Below are 19017 nucleotides of genomic sequence, written 5' to 3' on the forward strand. Positions count from 1 at the left end.
ACACATATCCTAAAGGCCAAGAGTCAGAAGGGAAATCAGCAACACCCTTCCCTTCCTGCTGCTGCTGGCATCAGTCGCACTGGAGGGCCTCGTGGCTCTGCCCATGGTCAGACGCCTGTCAGCCTTCACTGGGAAAAACAAGTTCAGAGCAATATTAGATCCTGGACTGCTCATCTCCTTCAGGTCTCTACAATTCTTTTTTCACTTTCTCCTTTGGGTGGTTCTAACAAAAAGATGTGACTTACCATGCTAGAAGGGGCTACTTTCTTTTCAGAATAGATGGCTTCAGTCACTTACCCGGGATTTCCAAATCCTCAGCTTTGGTTCTGAGGATTAATCATCTTTATTAGTGATGGCAGTAGGTTCTAGTTCACAGTCTGTGACCAGGGGTTCTTTTCAAAAAGTGTGTAAGTACTAGAAAAGAACTAAAAACAAAGTCAGCATTGGCCAGTGTGGCTCAGTTGGTTGGGTGTCGTCCTGTGCACCAAAAGGTTGCTGGTTCAATTCCTAGGCAGGGCACATGCCTGGTTTGTGTGCTCAGTCCCCGGTAGTGGGTATGCAGGAGGCAGCCGGTTGATGTTCTGCTCTCACATCAATGTTTCTCTCCCTCTCCCCCTCTCCCTTCCTCTCTCTAAAAAACAATAAAAAAATCTTTAAAAAAAACTCAACAAAATCAAACTGCAACCTTCTTATCTTTCTAGAGCAGTGAGTGCTTTATTTAAATTAGATTAAACTTAATATGCTAAACAGCTCACAACTCAACAATAAAAAGACAAATAATCTATTTTTTAATGGTCAAAGGAACTAGAATAGACATTTCTCCCATGAAGATGTACAAATGGCCAATAAGCACATGAGAAGATACTCAATATAAAATGCAAATCAAAACCATAATGGGGGGGTTGTGCAGGAAGAGAGTAACCAAAGAACTTATATGAATGCTAGTATATGCTTAGCCCATGGACACAGACAATAATATGGTGAAGGCCTGGGGTGGGGTGGAAGCCGGGTTAAGGGGGGGGAAGGGGAAAGTGAGGGACATCTGTAATACTCTCAACAATAAAAATTTAAAATAAAACCCACAATGATCGGGGTGGTGAACACACAATACAATATTCAGATGATTTATTATAGAATTGTACATCTGAAACCTATATATAATTTTGTTAACCAATATCACCCTAATAAAGTCAATAAAAGAACCATAATGAGATATTACTTTACACCCACTTGCACGTCTATAGTGAAAAAGGCAGACTTGTTTGTAAGGATGTAGATAAACCAATCTTCATGCCCCACCGGTGGGAGTGGAAAATGGTGCGGCTGCTTTGGAAACAGTTTGTCAGTTCATCAAACAATTAAACTGAGTTGCCATATGACCTAGCCATTCCTCTCTTAGGTAAATAACCAGGAGAACTGAAAACATATGTTCATGCAAAACTTGTACGTGCATGTTTATAGCGCCTTTATTCACAATGGCCAGAAAGTGGAAACAACCCAAATGGCCACCCACAGACGCGTGAGTAAACAAGATGCCACATTTCCACACTGTGGAATATTACTCAGTCATAACAAGAAATTAAGTGCAGGGGGAGAGGGTAAATGGTGATGGAAAAAATAAATTTTTAAAAAATTACTGATACATGCTATTACAACCTGGAAGAATCTTGAAACCAGACAAAAAGACCACATGTCATATGCCTTGATTTATATGAAATGTTCAGAATCAGCACATCCATAGAGACAGAAAGCAGGTTAGCAATTGCCAGGGGCTGGGAGAAGGGGGGATGAGGAGTGAGTCACTGGTATAAAGTTTCTTTGGGGGATGATGGGAATGTTCTAGAATTAGATAGTGGTGCACAACTTTGTGATTTGTCCTAAAAATGACTAAATAATCAATGTTTCTCTCTCACACTCTATCTCCCGCTCTCCCTCCCTTCCTTCCACGCTCTCTAAAAATTAATGGAAAAAAATATCCCTGGGTGAAGATTAGCAAAACAAAACAAACAAAAATGATTAAATACTAAAAATCACTAAGTTGTACATTTTTAAATGGTAAATTTGATGATGTGAGCATTTCTCTCTCTGTATGTGTATGTGTGGATATACTTGCTGCATTGGTCCATTCTTGATCTTCACATACAAAGCCAGAGATGGCCTCCAAGGACTCTAATCACCCTGACACTTTAAGTGTATGTTGCTAAATGCAGAAAGACAGCTCACATGTCCTCACACTAATCTACTCATTAGTTTAGAGCACCATGTGCCCACAGACCTAAAAGCTTCTTGCAAGCCACATGATCTGTTTTACCTGTGAGCCATATTTTTCTGATATGCACATGGGTCACTTGACTTTTTTTAAAAAAAATATATTTTATTGATTTTTTACAGAGAGGAAGGGAGAGGGATAGAAAGCTAGAAACATCGATGAGACAGAAACATCGACCAGCTGCCTCCTGCACACCCCCTACCGGGGATGTGCCCGCAACCAAGGTACATGCCCTTCACCGGAATCGAACCTGGGACCTTTCAGTCCGCAGGCCGACGCTCTATCCACCGAGCCAAACTGGTTTTGGCGGGTCACTTGACTTTTGAAAAATTATTGAGCTCTGGCCTGTGTGACTCAGTTGGTTGGAGCGTCATTCCATGCACTGGAGGGTTGTGGGTTCAATTCCCAGTCAGGGCACATACCTAGGTTTTAGGTTCAATCCCAGTTGGGGCATGTTTGAGAGACAACCAATAGATGTATCTCTCTTACACTGCTCGCTCGCTCTCTCTCTCTCTCTCTCTCTCTCTCTCCCTCCCTCCCTTCCTAACTCCCTCTAAAATCAATTTTCAGAAATTGCTATTGAGGGTGAATCTATGTCTACTCATTATTTTAAAAATAAGTCTTTAGCAGCAATGCAAAAGGAGTCCATTTAAAAGAATATAGCATAGTGCTATCTGTTAACCAATTTCGATCTGACTTGAAATCATTAAGTAGAACACATAAATTATGTATTCTCTGGACCCATCATGTCAAGGCATATCCAATCCTGATACCACCTGTGTACCTACATGGTAGTTCTCAGCTTCATGTGTGTAATTTCGTGGAAGATAAAGAATTTGGGCAGAACTGAGTTGTGTCTTCCTGGTGGGCAGAGTTCTATGTTCTATCAGTTCCTTCCACTTGAGTGGGCAGATAATCAGACAGCCTCCCTGAGAACTACACTCCAAAGGTAGCGACAGCATATTATAGGCTGTTTCACTTATATCTCAGTCTGTGCCTCACTCCTCAAACAGTGCCTGTTCTCTCCAGCGAGAGCTGTGATTTGTTTTTACCATCAGTGATCCCACTGTGTTTGGGAAGTTCAATAGTGGGAAAGAAGTAGGGTCGAGTATCACTATTCAAAAGAGAAAGCTACTGCATAGGAGGAGGGAAATGTATCAGATTATGTAATAAATATATAATGTGTGTACTTTAGAAGTGTCATGAGCTCTACCTTGGTGTGTGGGGGGGACAATATCAGGGTGAAGTTTACAGTGAAATCATATGAGGAAGAGACATTTATGCTGTCCAGTAAAATATAATGTAAGCCACATAAGTAGTTTACATTATAGACTACACATGTAATATATCCAATCAGATCCAATACACCAGAATATTATCACTTCAACATACAATCAATATGACAAAATGAGATGTTTTATTCTTTTTTTTTAATACTCAGTCTTTGAGATCTGGTGTATATTTTACATTTACAGCTCATCCCAATTTTGACCAGCCACATTTTAAATGCTCTATAGCCACATGTAACTAGCGACTACTATATTGGAGCACAACTTCAGAGAATCTTAAAGTAATAATAAAATCAGCACTTAGGGAATCTATTTGTTAGACATTGTTCTAAGCTCTTTACATGTATTAACTCACTTAATCCTCACAACAACCTTAATAAATAGGTTCTATTGTCAGCCCCATTTTACAGCTGAGGAAACCCACTTGCCCAAAGTTGTAGACAGAGTGGTTCCAGAGCTCATGCTTTTAATTACTCTATTCCTGAGGTTGTGCCTACAGTTTCTCTCTCTAGCATGATCTTGAGTAGTGGTAATAAGCCAAGTGCTGCTCCATTGAGGATTCTTCCCCATCTCATTTGCATGTAGTTTTGTTGCAGAAGGATGTAGGCGAGCTGAAGCCATGAACCTTTGAGATCCAGCAAGCAGTCAGTGTGTGGCATCAACTCAGCACATCTCCGAGATTCCTTAATCTCCACGACCCTGTTCTAGCCCTTTACAAACATTTCACAAGCTGGTAGCGTCAAGGGCATGAACACAATGAAAACCTGTGCTCCTGATCACTTCTTCTCAAATCATGCAATGATTTGCAAAATTCACAGCACACACTTTCCTGGCAAATGATGCAATGGAAGCTGGGCACATTAACCTTTATTTTGACTTTAATAAACTGTTCAGCCTGTTTATCCCTTTTCTAAAGGTAACAACTGAACTCAGTTTTCCTACATTTAGGCAAAACTTCAGATTACTTATTGGCAAGTAGTTTGGTCCTGCTAGTTAAGACTAATGAGGTACTTTTTCTATGTTAAATAAGAACATGCTCCTGTCTTAGTTCTACTTTTCTTACCCCAGACTGACTGGACAAGGAGGACATGGAGAAGTTAAAGGAAGCTATCAAACAGAGAGCATGTTGAAAGTTCTTTGAGATCACAAAGGGGTTACAATTTGCTATAGACTTTCCTTACCCATTTTCTCTAAGCAGAGGGTTGAAAGTCCTTACTTTCCATGGTGCTTACAGCAGTACCTCTTTCTGACTCAGAGAACTGAACACAAATTTATCTCTACTTCCTCCCATTAACATTAGAACAAGTGAAATCAAGTACTATACCCATAGGGGCAAAGAACAGGTGATGAGAGCATAGACTCCTGGGAAAGCTCAGGAAATGAAGATGCCATGTACCCTGGGAGGCAGCGGTGCCAGCTAGGACTGCCAGTGGGTATTGGCAGAGTCTGTAGATGAAACCATTGTACCCCAATGTACACTCCCCCATCCCAAGCTGCCAGGTGACCACCCCTCCCCCAACCCAGCAGGAGACTAGTGGTTGTTTCTGTGGAAAAGTTGAATAGGCAGGTGAACTCCAGGTGTGGTGGGGGTTGGGGGAAGAGTTGCAATATTGAGATCGAAAGGGATTGATCAGGGAGATAGATCAACGAAAGGACTTGTGTGCTTGCATATGAGCCTAACCAGTGATCACGGACAACAGGGAGGTGGGGGCATGCGTATGGAGGGGTTTGGGATGGGAATGGGGGGGGGGGTGTTGAGGACAAATATGTGATACCTTAATCAATAAAGTAATTAAAAAAAGAGGGATTGATCAGGCACAGCTCACAGCCCCTTGTACTGCTGAAGCTCTAAGACGACCAGCAGCTAAGTGTGTGTCTTTGCCCCCTCTTCCTCCCACCAGCAGATTGGATAATAGTTCCGTGGAGAAACCTACAGATACTGATAGAAACCTCAAACCAAAGAGCCTGTTAACGAACACATCCCACCCTCTCAAGCACAACTTCCAACAGCTTTCTAGGCCTTACACTTTTAGATGGACAACAAAAGATAACTGAGAAAAGCCTCCAACATGAAAGGCAAAGACCAGAAACAAAACCGAGAAGAACAAACAGAACAAAGAAAAGTGATGGCCCAGCTTGTGTGGCTCAGTGATTGAGCATGAACCTATGAACCAAGGGATTACCAGTTTGATTCCCGGTCAGGACACACGCCTGGGTTGTGGATTCAATCCCCAGTAGGGGACGTGCAGAAGGCAGCCAGTCGATGTTTCTCTCTCATCAATGTTTCTCTCTCCCTTCCTCTCTCTAAAAAAATCAATAAAAACATTAAAAAAATAAAAATGATGACTAAGAAGCACCTCATGTAGGTGGAAATATGAAACCAGGAAGTGAGATGTTTTATCCTTTCCTTTCACCATAAGAACCTAAGTGTCTTCTCTTAGTAGAAGGTTGCCATTCTACAACCTCAGAGACATAAGCCAGGTAACAGAGAAGAGCCACAAAAAGAAATTCCAAGCTCATTTCTCTGCATCCCCATCTCCACTGTCATAGTCCATGCAGCATCACCTCTACTGGACCACGAGAAGAGCCCCCGCAAACAGTCTCCCTGTTTCAGACTAGTCTCTGCCAAACAACTCTACAAAGAACACTCAGAGTGACCTTGAAAAAAATCCAATCATTTCAGGCCCCTGGTCAACATTTTCAATGGCTTCCCATTGATCTTGGCATAAAAATCCAATCCCCTTACACTGGCCAATAAGGTCTTGTATCATCTTGTCTGTCTGCTTCTTCAACTTCATCTCCTCCATTGCCATTCCACTTATTCCTTCTCCTTTCCGATTGCCAGTCATACCCAGGACTTTCCGATGTCAGAAGACGAGTTTGTTCTGCCGGGAGGCCCCTGTACATGGCTGCTCATGTTGTTCACTTGTTTATTGTCTCTCTCCCCACCCCACCCCCACTGGAATATGAACTCCATGACAGCAAGTGACTGTCTCTCTTATTTATCACGATTACACCAGCCTCTAGAGCAGTGGTTCTCAACCTTTCTAATGCCGCGACCCTTTAATACAGTTCCTCATGTTGTGGTGACCCCCAACCATAAAATTATTTTCGTTGCTACTTCATAACTGTAATTTTGCTACTGTTAATGAATCGTAAGGTAAATATCTGTGTTTTCCGATGGTCTTAGGCGACCCTCCTAGCGGTTCTCAACCACATTACGATTCATTAATAGTAGCAAAATTACAGTTATGAAGTAGCAACGAAAATAATTTTATGGTTGGGGGTCACCACAACATGAGGAACTGTATTAAAGGGTCTCAGCATTAGAAAGGTTGAGAACCACTGCACTAGAGGAATACCTGGCATGTAGTATGTGCCCAATAAACATTTATTGAATAAATAAATTTGTAGTTTCAAAGACGCAAAGTTTCCAGGGTAGAGGTGAAGTGGTAGAAGATGAAAAATACTGAACCATTAATTCCATCAGGAGATATCAAAACTTTATTGATGTTAAGATCAGCATTTCCTGTGACCCAACTGAGTTTCAATGTGAAAATTCTTATCTATTGTATCAGTGTCAGTAAAGAGCATGCTATGCTTTTGCATGATCTTATCATTGAGGGGACTGGATAAAGGCTACATGAGATCATTTCTTACAATTGTGTATGAATCTGTAGTTATATTAAAATAAAACATTTAATTAAAAAATTCTAATCTAAAGGTAAAATAATTTAGTATTTATTCAGCCTGCTTATATAGTACTCACCCCAAAATGTATTCCTCCACAGAATATTCTGTGATGACAGGTGCTCACAGACAGAACTTAGGCTACTAAAGGAAGTCACCATTTCTGAGAGGTGATATCTTTTTCCTGGAGCCGAGAACATTAGACTCTGTTCTTCACCCCACACGGCACCTGGCCCATAGTCAGTGTTCAATAAATATTTATTCAATGGGGTAATTATTTCTGAGAATGCCAAAATGACATCCAGGTACAGCCTGTGAACCCCCTGTCATAGCATTCCAACCTGGCAAGGCACCAGCACCAGCACCAAAGGCAGGTCTAAAAATAACTCTAAAACACTCACAAAGCATTTAAGATGCCCAAAAGGTAAAGTTGATCTTGTTCGCACATATCTAATTACTCAATTCTCCCATGAGTACTGCATTACATAGTAAGGTAGGACAAAGAAATACTGTTAGGCCACCTATAAAATCATTTTTTTTCCTGTTTTTAAGAAAATATATTTCTTTATTGATTTCAGAGAGGAAGGGAAGAGGGAGAGAGAGATAGAAACATCAATGATGAGAGAGAATCATTAATTGGCTGCCTCCTGCATGCCCCCTACCTGGGACCAAGGCTGAAACCCAGGCATGTGCCCTTGGCCGGAATCGAACCCGGGACTCTTCAGTCTGCAGGCTGGTGCTCTATCCACTGAGCCAAACTAGCTAAATCATTTTTTAAATCGATACTGAAATAGTCCTGGTCTAATTAACCAAGGCCCTTTCCAAAAATTGACCAGTAAATCAGTGGTTTGAGGACAGTTGCACAGGGAGAACCTATTTGACTTGTCAGTTCTGGTAAAGGATGAAGTATCAATCTCCTGGTTGTGTTTGTTTTGCCTTCTATTTAGACAACAGTTAAGGGACAGAACAGCATACTTTTCTATTGTATCGACCCATTCAGCCAATCCCAATGCTTAAGGAATGTTTCTGGGACCGACATCCTCTAAAAGCGTATTTACATGTTAACGTTTCACTTCACTTATCGTAAGTTACAATCACTCCAAAGTTACAAATTATAATTGACTAAGGTTTGATATAAGCCAAGTTCTATCTGAGCACTTGTCTTTTATCACTTATGCAACCAGGAATACTTCCTCCATGGAAGAGCAACTTTCCTTTCCTTTCTTGTCTAAACTGAGCTCTAAACCAAGTCCAAGTGGCTACTGCTCTTGAAGCTGATTAGTAAAACACAAAGTATTCAACGTAACACAGGAGTTGATTTAAACCGATAAAAAGCAGGAAACGCAGAGCTGAAGGTACAACCAGCGCCTGACATGCCCCATTGTTCCCTGGCACACTAAGACACTCATCACATTAGGTGGCCTCGTATCTCATCTGGACTAAATACCAAAGCTGAATGCATCTATTTAAGGCAGATGTGGCCTCATCCTTAAATTTCCAGATTTCAATCACTGCTGTCCTTTGTCGTTTATTTTCTAAAGTGGCAGCTTTTGTAAGAGTAACCCAAGCAAAAGAGGTTTTATATGGAGGAGGCAGTTGGAAGGCTGGTATATGCTCAATTGTGTAGAAAAGAATGTTTGAAGTTTAAATTTAGCAGACATATCAGCCCTGAATATTAACACTGTCTTATGAATGAGAGGAACTAGATTTACAAATTTAAAAAAAAGTTTATTCAAGCTATTTTTTATGTAAATCCATTTTAGAACTTACCTATAAGGATGAACTGTTTTTTCTGTTCCTAATTCTAGCACTGACCGTGATTCTTAACGTCCATCAGGACCACCCTTTCATTTTCTTCTTTTCCAAACCTTTAGATTGCAGAGCACATTCCACACTCAGCCGCAGAATGAGGCCATGGGGAAAAAAAATAAAAACAAACAAACAACAAAGTTCTGTTTTAGAAAAACAAAATCAAGTTACTGGAGGCTGAGGAACTATAAGGAATTCCTTAAGTTTATCTTTCATGTGGTACATTTAAAACAGCCCTATCTAAGGGAGACTTACTTTCAAATAGTTCAATTGTATGTCGCCACCCTTACTCATGGCCTTTCCATGCTAGGTATGTTTTACTCCTAAGAATGACAGAAGTAACCTCTGAAAAACCATTTCTCTCTTAGACTTGCAGCCTCCTTTACCAAAGAATAATAATGCCTTCAAGTTACACAACAAGATGGTAAAGTTATTTGGAAACTGGGCCACCTAAAATTTCTTTCTCCATTTCAGTACCACTTTTCTGAAATGTTTTCAAGGGGAAAAAATCATGAGCAGAAATCACAGCATTTATGTCAGTACTAGAGGCCCGGTGCACGAAATTCGTGCACGGAGGGGGGTTGTCCCTCAGCCCAGCCTGTACCCTCTCCAATATGGGACCCCTTGAGGGATGTCCGACTGCCCATTTAGGCCCGATCCCACCCTCTCACAATCCAGGACTGCTGGCTCCCAACTGCTTGCCTGCCTGCCTTCCTGATTGCCCCTAACCACTTCTGCCTGCCAGCCTGATCACCCCTTAACCACTCTGCTGCCAGCCTGTTTGCCCCCAACTTCCCTCCTCTGCCGGCCTGGTCACCCCTAACTGCCCTCTCCTGCAGGGTTGATCACCTCCAACTGCCCTCCATGCAGGCTTGGTCCCTCTCAACTGCCCTCCCTTGCAGGCCGGGTGCCTCCCAACTGCCCTCTCCTGCTGGCCATCTTGTGGTGGCCATCTTGTGTCCACATGGGGGCAGGATCTTTGACCACATGGGGGCAGCGATATTGTGTGTTGCAGTGATGATCAATCTGCATATTATTCTTTTATTAGATAGGATAGAGGCCTGGTACAGGGGTGGGGGCCAGCTGGTTTGCCCTGAAGGGCGTCCCGGATCAGGTGGGGGTTCCCTTGGGGTGTGGGGCGGCCTGAGAGAGGGGCCTGTGGTGGTTTGCAGGCCGGACACGCCCCCTGGCAACCCAAGGGGAGGCCCTGGTATCTGGAATTTATTTTCCTTCTACAATTGAAACTTTGTAGCCTGGAGCGGAGCCAAGCCTGGGGCTCCTTCCGAGGTGGGCAGCCATTTGTGTTGGGGTTATAATTGAAACTTTGTTGCCTTAAGCGGGTGGGCCCTGCCAGGGTGTGCAGAAAGCTTTGCTTCCCCTGTTGCTGGCGGCAACCCTGGCCTGCTCTCTCAAGCTCCATTCTGCCGCCATTTGTTTGAATTTGTTTACCTTCTATAATTGAAACTTTGTAGCTTGAGTGGAGGCTTAGGCTTGCAACAGCTGGCAGAAAGCTTGGCTTCCTCTGTTACCTAGGAAACCTTGTTCTCTCTGGCTGTAGCCATCTTGGTTTGGGGTCATTTGCATACTCGCTCTGATTGGATGGTGGGCGTGGCTTTGTGGGTGTGTCAGAGGTATGGTCAATTTGCATATTTGTCTATTATTAGATAGGATGTGCAGGATTGTAATGTGTATGCATAACAGTACCAGGCAACAACCCCAAAATAAAATAAACAATTCCATTATAACATCAAAAGGAATAAAATTCTTAGAAATAAATTTAACAATAAAAGGTGCAAAACTTACACAATGTTTTTACAAAACATTTTTGAGAGAGAAAAAAAGACCTAAATAAAGGGGAAAACATCCCATGTTCATGGATAGCATTAAGATGGCAATACTCCCCAAGCTGATCTACAGATTCAACACCATTATATCAAAATCCAAGCTGACTTCTTTAGACATTACGCACTAAGAAAACATCATTTACAAGAATGGTTACATACTTCTTGTACTTAGGAGTTACTTCTGGTTTGTAGATGAAGGTTTTAGAAACTCTGAAAAAGAAATCAACTGCATCAGCCTTCCATGCCCCTAGGACTCTCTTAAGGTAAATTGATTGAAAACCCAAATATAAGCCCTCATATGCAAACAAGGCCCCCTCTGTAATATAACCTCCTCACAGCCAGCTTGGATCAGTGGAACAGTCCAAAGTCCACCTGAAAAAAAATATGTGGGGGTGGAGTGATGGGAGCTAAGGGAAATTGGAAACAACAACAAAAAAAATGCTCCTTGACTTCTTCCCATAAGGTCAGATCTAAATACATAAAGAAGAAAAAGCATTTTAAAAATCTTTAACACTGAAATTTCTTGGGGAAAAAATCTGCAAGGCAATTTCCTTTAAATAAATGGAACAAATATTATATTGTTTGATGTGAATCAATCAATTTATACAAGCCGTCTAACAAGCAGAATTAGTATACTGTGTGCCAGTCACATAATGCAACAGAAATGTGGCATCCACTCCAGACCTAGTGAACCGCACTTCATCAGGATGTAGGTAAAGAAGTTAGCCTCTCTTTTACTCTGAGAGAGGTCAAAGGTTGAGCCAAGACTAGCTTTTAGACATGCTTCCTCTGCCTCCCAAATCACCATATAAAAGCAATCTTTATTTAATAAACACACACACAGAAAAGTTATGCCACCGACAGGAATTTATTCTTCCATTAAATAAGACAACACTCTGAATTGTCTACTTAGAGCTGTAATTCCATGCAAGATTAATGCTCATTAAGTTTTTAACATCAAAAACAAAATTTATGAAAAGAAAAAAGAACGGCGTAGGGGGAAAAAATGGAAAGCCCACCAAACTAAGTGCACTCATTGACATTTGTAAATAAAAAAGGCAGATGTTTCTTTGCACTGACAGAAACCACCGAATATGCTAATCTACAGACTCCTCCTTACACAAGACACGCCGCATTAAATTTAGAGATCTGACACACGACGGCACAGGTGGGCTCCGGGCATCTACTTGGCCAAAGAGCTCAAGGTTTTAGGTTAGAGGATCATCTGTTAACGACAGGTGCACTTAGTGGCTATCATATCTTCATATTCTTTGTAAGCTATTGAGCCATCGGGCTCAATGGTCAGCACACTCAAAGGGCTGTATTTGGCAGGCACACACGATGGTCTCGGCACGGAGGAGTCCAGCTGCTTCTCATAGATGATGTTCTGCACCATGGTGTGAACTGGAGAGCCGTACCGATGCCCGACTGCCCTCGGACAGTCCCCTTTACAGTACCGGGGGTTGTACCTGTGCGGGGCCACAATCCAGTGGTCCCACTTCAGCTGACTAAAACTAAGTCTAAAGTCATGGAGCTCACACTCGTTTTGGGGGAAAAGGAACTGTTTGAAGTATTCACTCAGATTTAAAGAAGCTGGAACCAGGGGCTTCTTCAGTTCTGAGCTGACAGTGTCCTGTCCTCTCCGGTGACGGTGACGGGAAGGTCTTACTCCCTTAGCGGCCTCTTCTCCTACAGGACAGGCAGACAGACTTCTCTGGTCAGGAACCTGTGAAGGGCTCCTTTTATAGTGGAGGGAGTACCACCTGTGATAAGCCTGAGCACTTGTGTCATTCAGGTACAAAAGCAGGGAGGGGCGTCCCAGGCTAAAGGGACTGTCCTGTGCTGAAGGGGGCGGCCGCTTGTCTTTCACGCATGTAAAAGTCACAGACACGTGAACACTTCTCTTGTCAGAGGCCACTAGAGGCTGAAGCAGGGCAGTCACATCAACCTCAACCCACTTGTATTTCTTTTTTAATTCAAACTGTGACTTAAAGGTAACGGAGTGTGGAGCTCTGGGGGGAGTCTTGCTGGAACTAGACTCTGGCTCTTTGAGCACCACGTGGCACACGCATTTAGCAGCGGAGGGGAAAGAAACCGAGTTGTTGAAAGTATACAGCAAGACTGACTTGAGTAGGCGTTCCACAGCAGTAACTCGATCCAGGTTAAACAGCAGGTCCACTGAGGGCACGGTTCCTGGGGAGAAAACAAGTCACCAGTAGTGCCTGAATATAATCGGACAGAACAGGAAGTCAAATCAAGGAATTAGTACTTTGGAATGTTGCTTTCTCCCTTCTCTTTTCCCACTTCTTCAAACCTCAAAAAAGGGAAAAATGGGAGGGGGGGAGGTTTATACAGAAAATACAGGTAATTGGAACTATAAGTAATTCCCAGCAATTATAAGTAGATATTTTCTCACCAGAAGGTCAGAACAGCTTTGGTGGTGAATTGAAATCACAGGGAATTATAACAGTTTAATTTTTAGAATCTTAATAATTTGTTCCAAACAGAGGACGATAAATAAGGAAAATTATATTTTTCTCTTGGGGATTCTCTAGAGGGAAAACTACAACAAAAAACCACTAGGTTTGGCCCTAGCTGGTTTAGCTCAATGGATAGAGCATCAGCCTGCGGACTGAAGGGTCCTGGGTTTGATTCCGGTCAAGGGCATGTACCTCAGTTGCAGTTTCCCTGGCCCTGGTCTGGGTGTCGTAGGAGGCAACCAATGGATGTTTTTGTTTTTCCTCTCTCTCTTCCACTCTCTAAAAATCAATGGAAAAGTATCCTCAGGTGAGGATTAACAAAACAAAAAAAACAAAAACAAAAATACCTCACTAGGTTAAGCAGACATTTTAAGCCTTAATGCAGGCGTCCTCAAACTACGGCCCACAGGCCACATGCAGGTGTTTTTGCCCTTTTGTTTTTTTACTTCAAAATAAGATATGTGCAGTGTGCATAGGAATTTGTTCATTCATAGTTTTTTTTAAACTATAGTCCGGCCCTCCAACGGTCTGAGGGACAGTGAACTGGCCCCATTTAAAAAGTTTGAGGACCCCTGCCTTAATGGATGGCATCAATAAAAAAGCTTAATTGTCTAAGTTAATTTGGAACACTTGAGATAGACAACAGATGGAGGATCTAAAACTACCAAAATAAAATAGGACAGCAAGAAAGGAGGAAGGGTTTGAAACAGCCACCACCGACCTTTTGGGTTAAAACCATGACCTAGCGAATACAGTTTGGTTTTTTTAAGCACTGGTCCTTTCACACACACTCATGACTCTGTTCTTGTGAAGACCTACTGTTCCACATCGGCACGTAAGCTTTCCTCTCACAGAAAGCAACAAACAAGGGGAAAACAGCACGTGTAACAAAGCATACCCATAGCTGGGAGATACTGTAGGCACATTTTCAGGCCAGCATTGGTGAATGGAAAGAATAAGCCACTGGAAGTCAAAATACCCAGTTTCCAGTCTTGATTTTGTGACCTTGGACAAGATGCTAACCTTCTCCAGCAGCATTTTCCTCGGCCTTTAGAGCCGTTAAGTCTCTTCTAGCTCTAACATTCTATCATATTAGCCCACCTTAACCCATGAGGGCACTAGAAGAAACAATAAGACCAAGTATCAGATTTGTTTGAATTTGGAAACTGAGAATCATGAGAAGTAAAATGCAATTCAAGAAGCAAGGCCCAGCTCCTTCTGTAACGGAAGTGCAGGCCCGGTCTATCATCTTCCCTCCACCCGTTAACCAACCTGCTCCTACACACCTGTCACCTGGTCCACAGAAGCCTGCTTGTTGTGCTGGACGTAAGGGGTGAAGAGCCGAACAGTGTTGTAGAGGTGACTTCTGTTGGATTTAGGGATCCCCTCCTTGGTAGCATACGCCTTATAGAGCCTCTTCATGTAGCGCAAAGCTCTGGAGTCTGGCTGCAGCCTCGGGACCCCCCCTTGCCCATCACACAGAACCTTGAAGAGAGGGGAAAGGAGGCCAGGTCTGTCTCTCCCATCTAGAGGCTGCAGCAAGGACCAGGGTTCAGCCTCAGATTCCAGTTCAGCACTGGCTACAACCTGAGCTTCTCCCCTAGAAGCCAGAGAACCAAGGCTCCTAGGAAAACACAGCCAGGAAAAGCAGCCGAACCACAGAAAGAACTTGCTGGGAAGCGCCATGGCTTGGAAGAACTAGCAAGGAACCCAGCCATACCAGTCTTCTTCCTCAAAGCCAGGAGGAACCGAGGCTGATCGCTTAAATAAATTTCAGGTGTGGGGGTGGGTAGGGTCACTTCTGTAATCAGACCTCAAGGATGCCTAGCTGAAGATAATTTTTATCAGCTGCATATCAAACAGCTGATAACATCCTACTTTTATCCTCATTAGACACGGATTTATTTGGGTTTTTGCTTTCCTCCTCTTCCTTTCTTCTGGCATTAATTTTAAAACCTCTTAAGTTATTGCTATACTAATGCACCAGCTATGTAGCTGAAAGGCTAAGAGAAATTGAGAAATTATCTTAAAAGAACCCCCCCTTTTTTTTTTATAGAGCGACTAGGGTTCTTAAAATATTCCTTAGGTGCTTGCTGAAACTTCCAGGGCACGTGGAAAAACTAACTAATTATTCATGATGATACAAAGATCTGTTGATATGCAATTTATGGTATTAGGTTTACTCTTCCTGTCTCTTCATCCTCACTGCCGCTCCCACTTTCAGGTGCTTAGAATAATTATTTACATGTTGATTTGGAGGGTGAGAGAAAGGCCCATTTGGTATTGAAATTCTAGAGAGCAGAGAACGGTTAGGTTGCCCAGATCTTCCAGGTGGCTTCTATAGAATATGTACTTATATGGACTACAACAATATGCTTTAAAAAGGAGGACATCACCTTTAACCTTGACTCATTTTTAAATATAATGTCCTGATGTCTTTGCTTTGTCTGCAACATTCATCTGTACATATTTTGGTTGAAAGGTTTGGAAATGTTTGCAGGTGCTAGAACATACATGAAAGTTTTACTTACTGTTTCATTAATCACTCAAATGGTGGTAGAATTTCCTAGGGTATTATTGTTCTTAACGGTTATGTTCTTGCCTTGGAGCTGAGACCAGGCTAGAGATCATGTTTTAGAAAAATGAGACAAAGGTGCGCCGTGAGTAGCTGAAATGAGGGGCTATCCAGTGCCACCCCCTTAGACTCTGTGCTGGCAAAAAAAAAAAAAAAAAAAAAAAAAAAAAGGCAAACACACTCCTGGTACAAGATACAAAACCAGTCTGTGCAGAACTCAGGATGATAAAACTGAGGTATGTTTGCAAATTTAAGTTCCTTGCCTGCCGAGCCTCCCTAGCCTGTGTCTAGGAAGCAGGGTGATAAAACACACCCGAACTGTTGACCGAGGCCTTAGTCTATATACAGACTACAAAGCCAGCAATTCCACGAACAAAACATTTACAGACACTGCAGCCAGTAGGACAACCAGACAGCTGCACAGGGCAGCAGCACCCTGAGGTAGAAGGCACCTTCCAAGAACACGGTGATGCCTCTCAGCCAACGTTCCTCGCCTGCTCCAGGAAAGCCGAGGGAGACTGTGGGGCATCATGATCCACCCCCAGCCCCCGGGGACGAGGAAGCGGAGGGGGAGAGGGGGTGCTGGATGCCGTAGGGTAGTCTCCTCCTTCCCTCTTACTACCACTCAACAGCCCTTTGTCAATTGCTTGACAATTATTTGGGGGCTCGGGGGCTGCATCTCCGGAGATGTTTTTATTCTAACCCTGTCTACATCCTGCCGGTAGATCTCAGGCGGCGGTGGCCAAGAGAAGCCCAGATCTGAGTCCCCGGTTTGGTGCTGGGGCCGAGCCGGTGTTAGCTCCTGCACCAGGCGGCGTGAGACCGCGTTCGCTGCCGCGCGGCGCGCTCCACGGGAGCTCAGAGCCCGGCCGGCGCGGCCCTCCAAGTCTCCGGGCCCCTCTTTGGTCCCCTCTCGGATCTTCTAGGCACCCTGCCGCTTCCTGCGGCTCCACCCCAAGGAGGAGCGCAAGGAGGAAGCGTGAGCGCGTGGGGGGTGCCCCCGGGCCCCGAATCCCGCACTGGGGTCACTCGCCCCAACCCCGGCCCAGGCACCGCCCACCCACAGGCACCCGGCCAGGCCACTTCTCTCCAGAACGAAGGGGGGGCAACCGAGCCTCCTCCGGAGACAGGGGAAATGGTATTCCCCGGAAGTGATTTCAAGGCCTCCTAGACCGGCTTCCGGCCCTACCGGAAGTGGCGGACGGAGGCCGGTGGATCGCGCTGTTGTGGAGGGCGAGGTGACCCCGGCGCGGGAGTGGGGTCTGGTGGCGGGGTCCGGTGGCGGGGTCCTGGTGACCGCTGGGTGGGGGCGCCGCCCGGGCGGGGGAGGACGAGGAGCGCCGGGAGGGCCTGCCGGGGTGCGGGTGGCGCGGCCCAGACTGAGCCAGCGCCTGTCCACCCTCCGTCCTGCAGGCGCTGCCGCCACCATGGGCCGCCAGTTTGGGAAGCTGACCCGGGTGCGGCATGTGATCACCTACAGCTTGTCGCCCTTCGAGCAGCGCGCCTTCCCGCACTACTTCAGCAAGGGCGTCCCCAACATGCTGCGCCGCATTCAGGCATCCGTCCTGCGCGTCGTGCCGCGTGAGTGCCCTGGCCGGGGCGGGGGGCGGGCTCCCGTGCCCGGTGGGAACGCCCGCCGTCCGGCAGGCGCCCCGCAACTCTCCATACACACCCTTTCTCGCTGAAAATACTGCAAGGCCCTTGAACTAGTCCGCTCATCGTCTCCGTGCGACAGATGAGGAAACTAAGTCACAGAGAACTTAAATGAGTGGCCCAAGGTCACTTGCGTGACTCCGTCTTCCTCTGAGGTCATCCTCACCCACTACTTTCTTAGCGGCGAACTGTTTTGTGTTACGGTGAAGCAGATAGTGAGGATAGTTGCACAACCTTGCGAATTTGGTTAAATGGTGAAGTTCATGCTATGTTAATTTTATTTCCATTATCTCAAAAATTTTTAATGTGCTACAGGGAAGAGGGAGGGAAGGTTTGGTGACAGAGGTTCTCAGGTAGACCCTTTTCTTTTGGTCATTTATCAAATGGGTATGTAATGTAACCCTTTTTTTTTTTTTTAAATCCTCACTTGATGATATGTTAATTGGTTTTTAGGGAGAGAAAGAAATATAGATGTGAGAAACATCGATCGGTTGCCTCCTATATGTGACATGACTGGGAATGCAACCACAACCTTTTGGTGTACTGGGACTACTCCAACCTACTGAGCCACCCGGCCAGGGCTGATATAACCCTGCTTGGTCGTCTGGTTTAAAAGGGATTTATTGAAAACTAGAAACAGGAGGGCAGAATCTGTTGTGATGCAGAAAAGATGATGGGGACTCCTTTGTCTCACATGTGCTCACTGCTTTCTCTCACTTTTGATTTTTAAAGCATTTGTCGCATTTTATCTTCTCTACACATGGGGGACTGAGGAGTTTGAGAAATCCAGGAGGAAGAATCCAGCCACCTATGAAAACAACCAATGAGCAACTCATCTGGAGGATGGTGCCGTCTCTGGGAGAGGAGTCTACATTGTATAGTGTCTTCAAGACACAATAAACTTCTTATGGGCTGCAATGTTGTGATTTTGCATTTTTGTGAGCAGAGTCCCTGGTGTGACTTGCTAATCTTCAAGTTAATGAGCTCCCTTCCCCAGATGAGCCCCGAACCATTTTGGCGAGTCTGGGAATTTGGTGAAGGAGGGGGGCTCACCCCTCGTTCTACAGTATAATCTACAAGAAAGCAGCTGCAGCTACTCTTGCAGGCTGGGCCGTTGGGGGTGGCATGGACTGTGGGGAGTGTTGGTTCCCCTCCCTCTGATCCTATAACAAGAATAAAATCTAACTATATGGTAATTACTATGTGTCAGGCACTCTTGAGTCCTTTACACCTATAAGCTCTTTTAAACCTCACAACTACCTTTGAGATATTATTACACTCATTTTGCAGGCACAGGGAGGGTAAATAATTTGGCCAAAATTATATAGATAGTGAAATGGTGGAGTCTGGCACTAAAGTTTATGTTCTCAAAGTTACACTGTACTGCCTTTTCTCTTAAGGCAGGCCT

At 44.3% G+C, this 19017-nt stretch overlaps 2 protein-coding genes across 4 annotated transcripts; one reads left to right on the forward strand and one right to left on the reverse strand.

Moving 5' to 3' along the window:
- Positions 1–11833: 11833 nt before the first annotated feature.
- GDF9 (growth differentiation factor 9) lies at positions 11834–16992 on the reverse strand. Of its 3 annotated transcripts, XM_079772383.1 has the most exons (4): positions 16660–16992; positions 15913–16001; positions 14668–14866; positions 11834–13094 (listed from the first exon to the last, which is right to left on the reverse strand). In XM_079772383.1, exons 3-4 carry the CDS (start codon positions 14801–14803, stop codon positions 12130–12132), a joined length of 1101 nt encoding a protein of 366 aa, XP_079628509.1. In that variant the 5' UTR covers positions 14804–14866; positions 15913–16001; positions 16660–16992; the 3' UTR covers positions 11834–12129. The 3 variants fall into 3 exon arrangements, with proteins under 3 accessions (XP_079628509.1, XP_079628508.1, XP_079628507.1); XM_079772382.1 differs by having other exon boundaries at positions 15913–16992; XM_079772381.1 differs by lacking the exons at positions 15913–16001; positions 16660–16992 and having other exon boundaries at positions 14668–15273.
- A 68-nt stretch (positions 16993–17060) lies between these two features.
- UQCRQ (ubiquinol-cytochrome c reductase complex III subunit VII) lies at positions 17061–18782 on the forward strand. The gene is made up of 3 exons (XM_079773155.1): positions 17061–17194; positions 17370–17537; positions 18342–18782. Exons 2-3 carry the CDS (start codon positions 17384–17386, stop codon positions 18434–18436), a joined length of 249 nt encoding a protein of 82 aa, XP_079629281.1. The 5' UTR covers positions 17061–17194; positions 17370–17383; the 3' UTR covers positions 18437–18782.
- Positions 18783–19017: the final 235 nt, after the last annotated feature.

The sequence above is a fragment of the Cnephaeus nilssonii genome (assembly GCF_951640355.1).
Source record: "Cnephaeus nilssonii genome assembly, chromosome: 5".
Classification (NCBI taxonomy): domain Eukaryota; kingdom Metazoa; phylum Chordata; class Mammalia; order Chiroptera; family Vespertilionidae; genus Cnephaeus; species Cnephaeus nilssonii.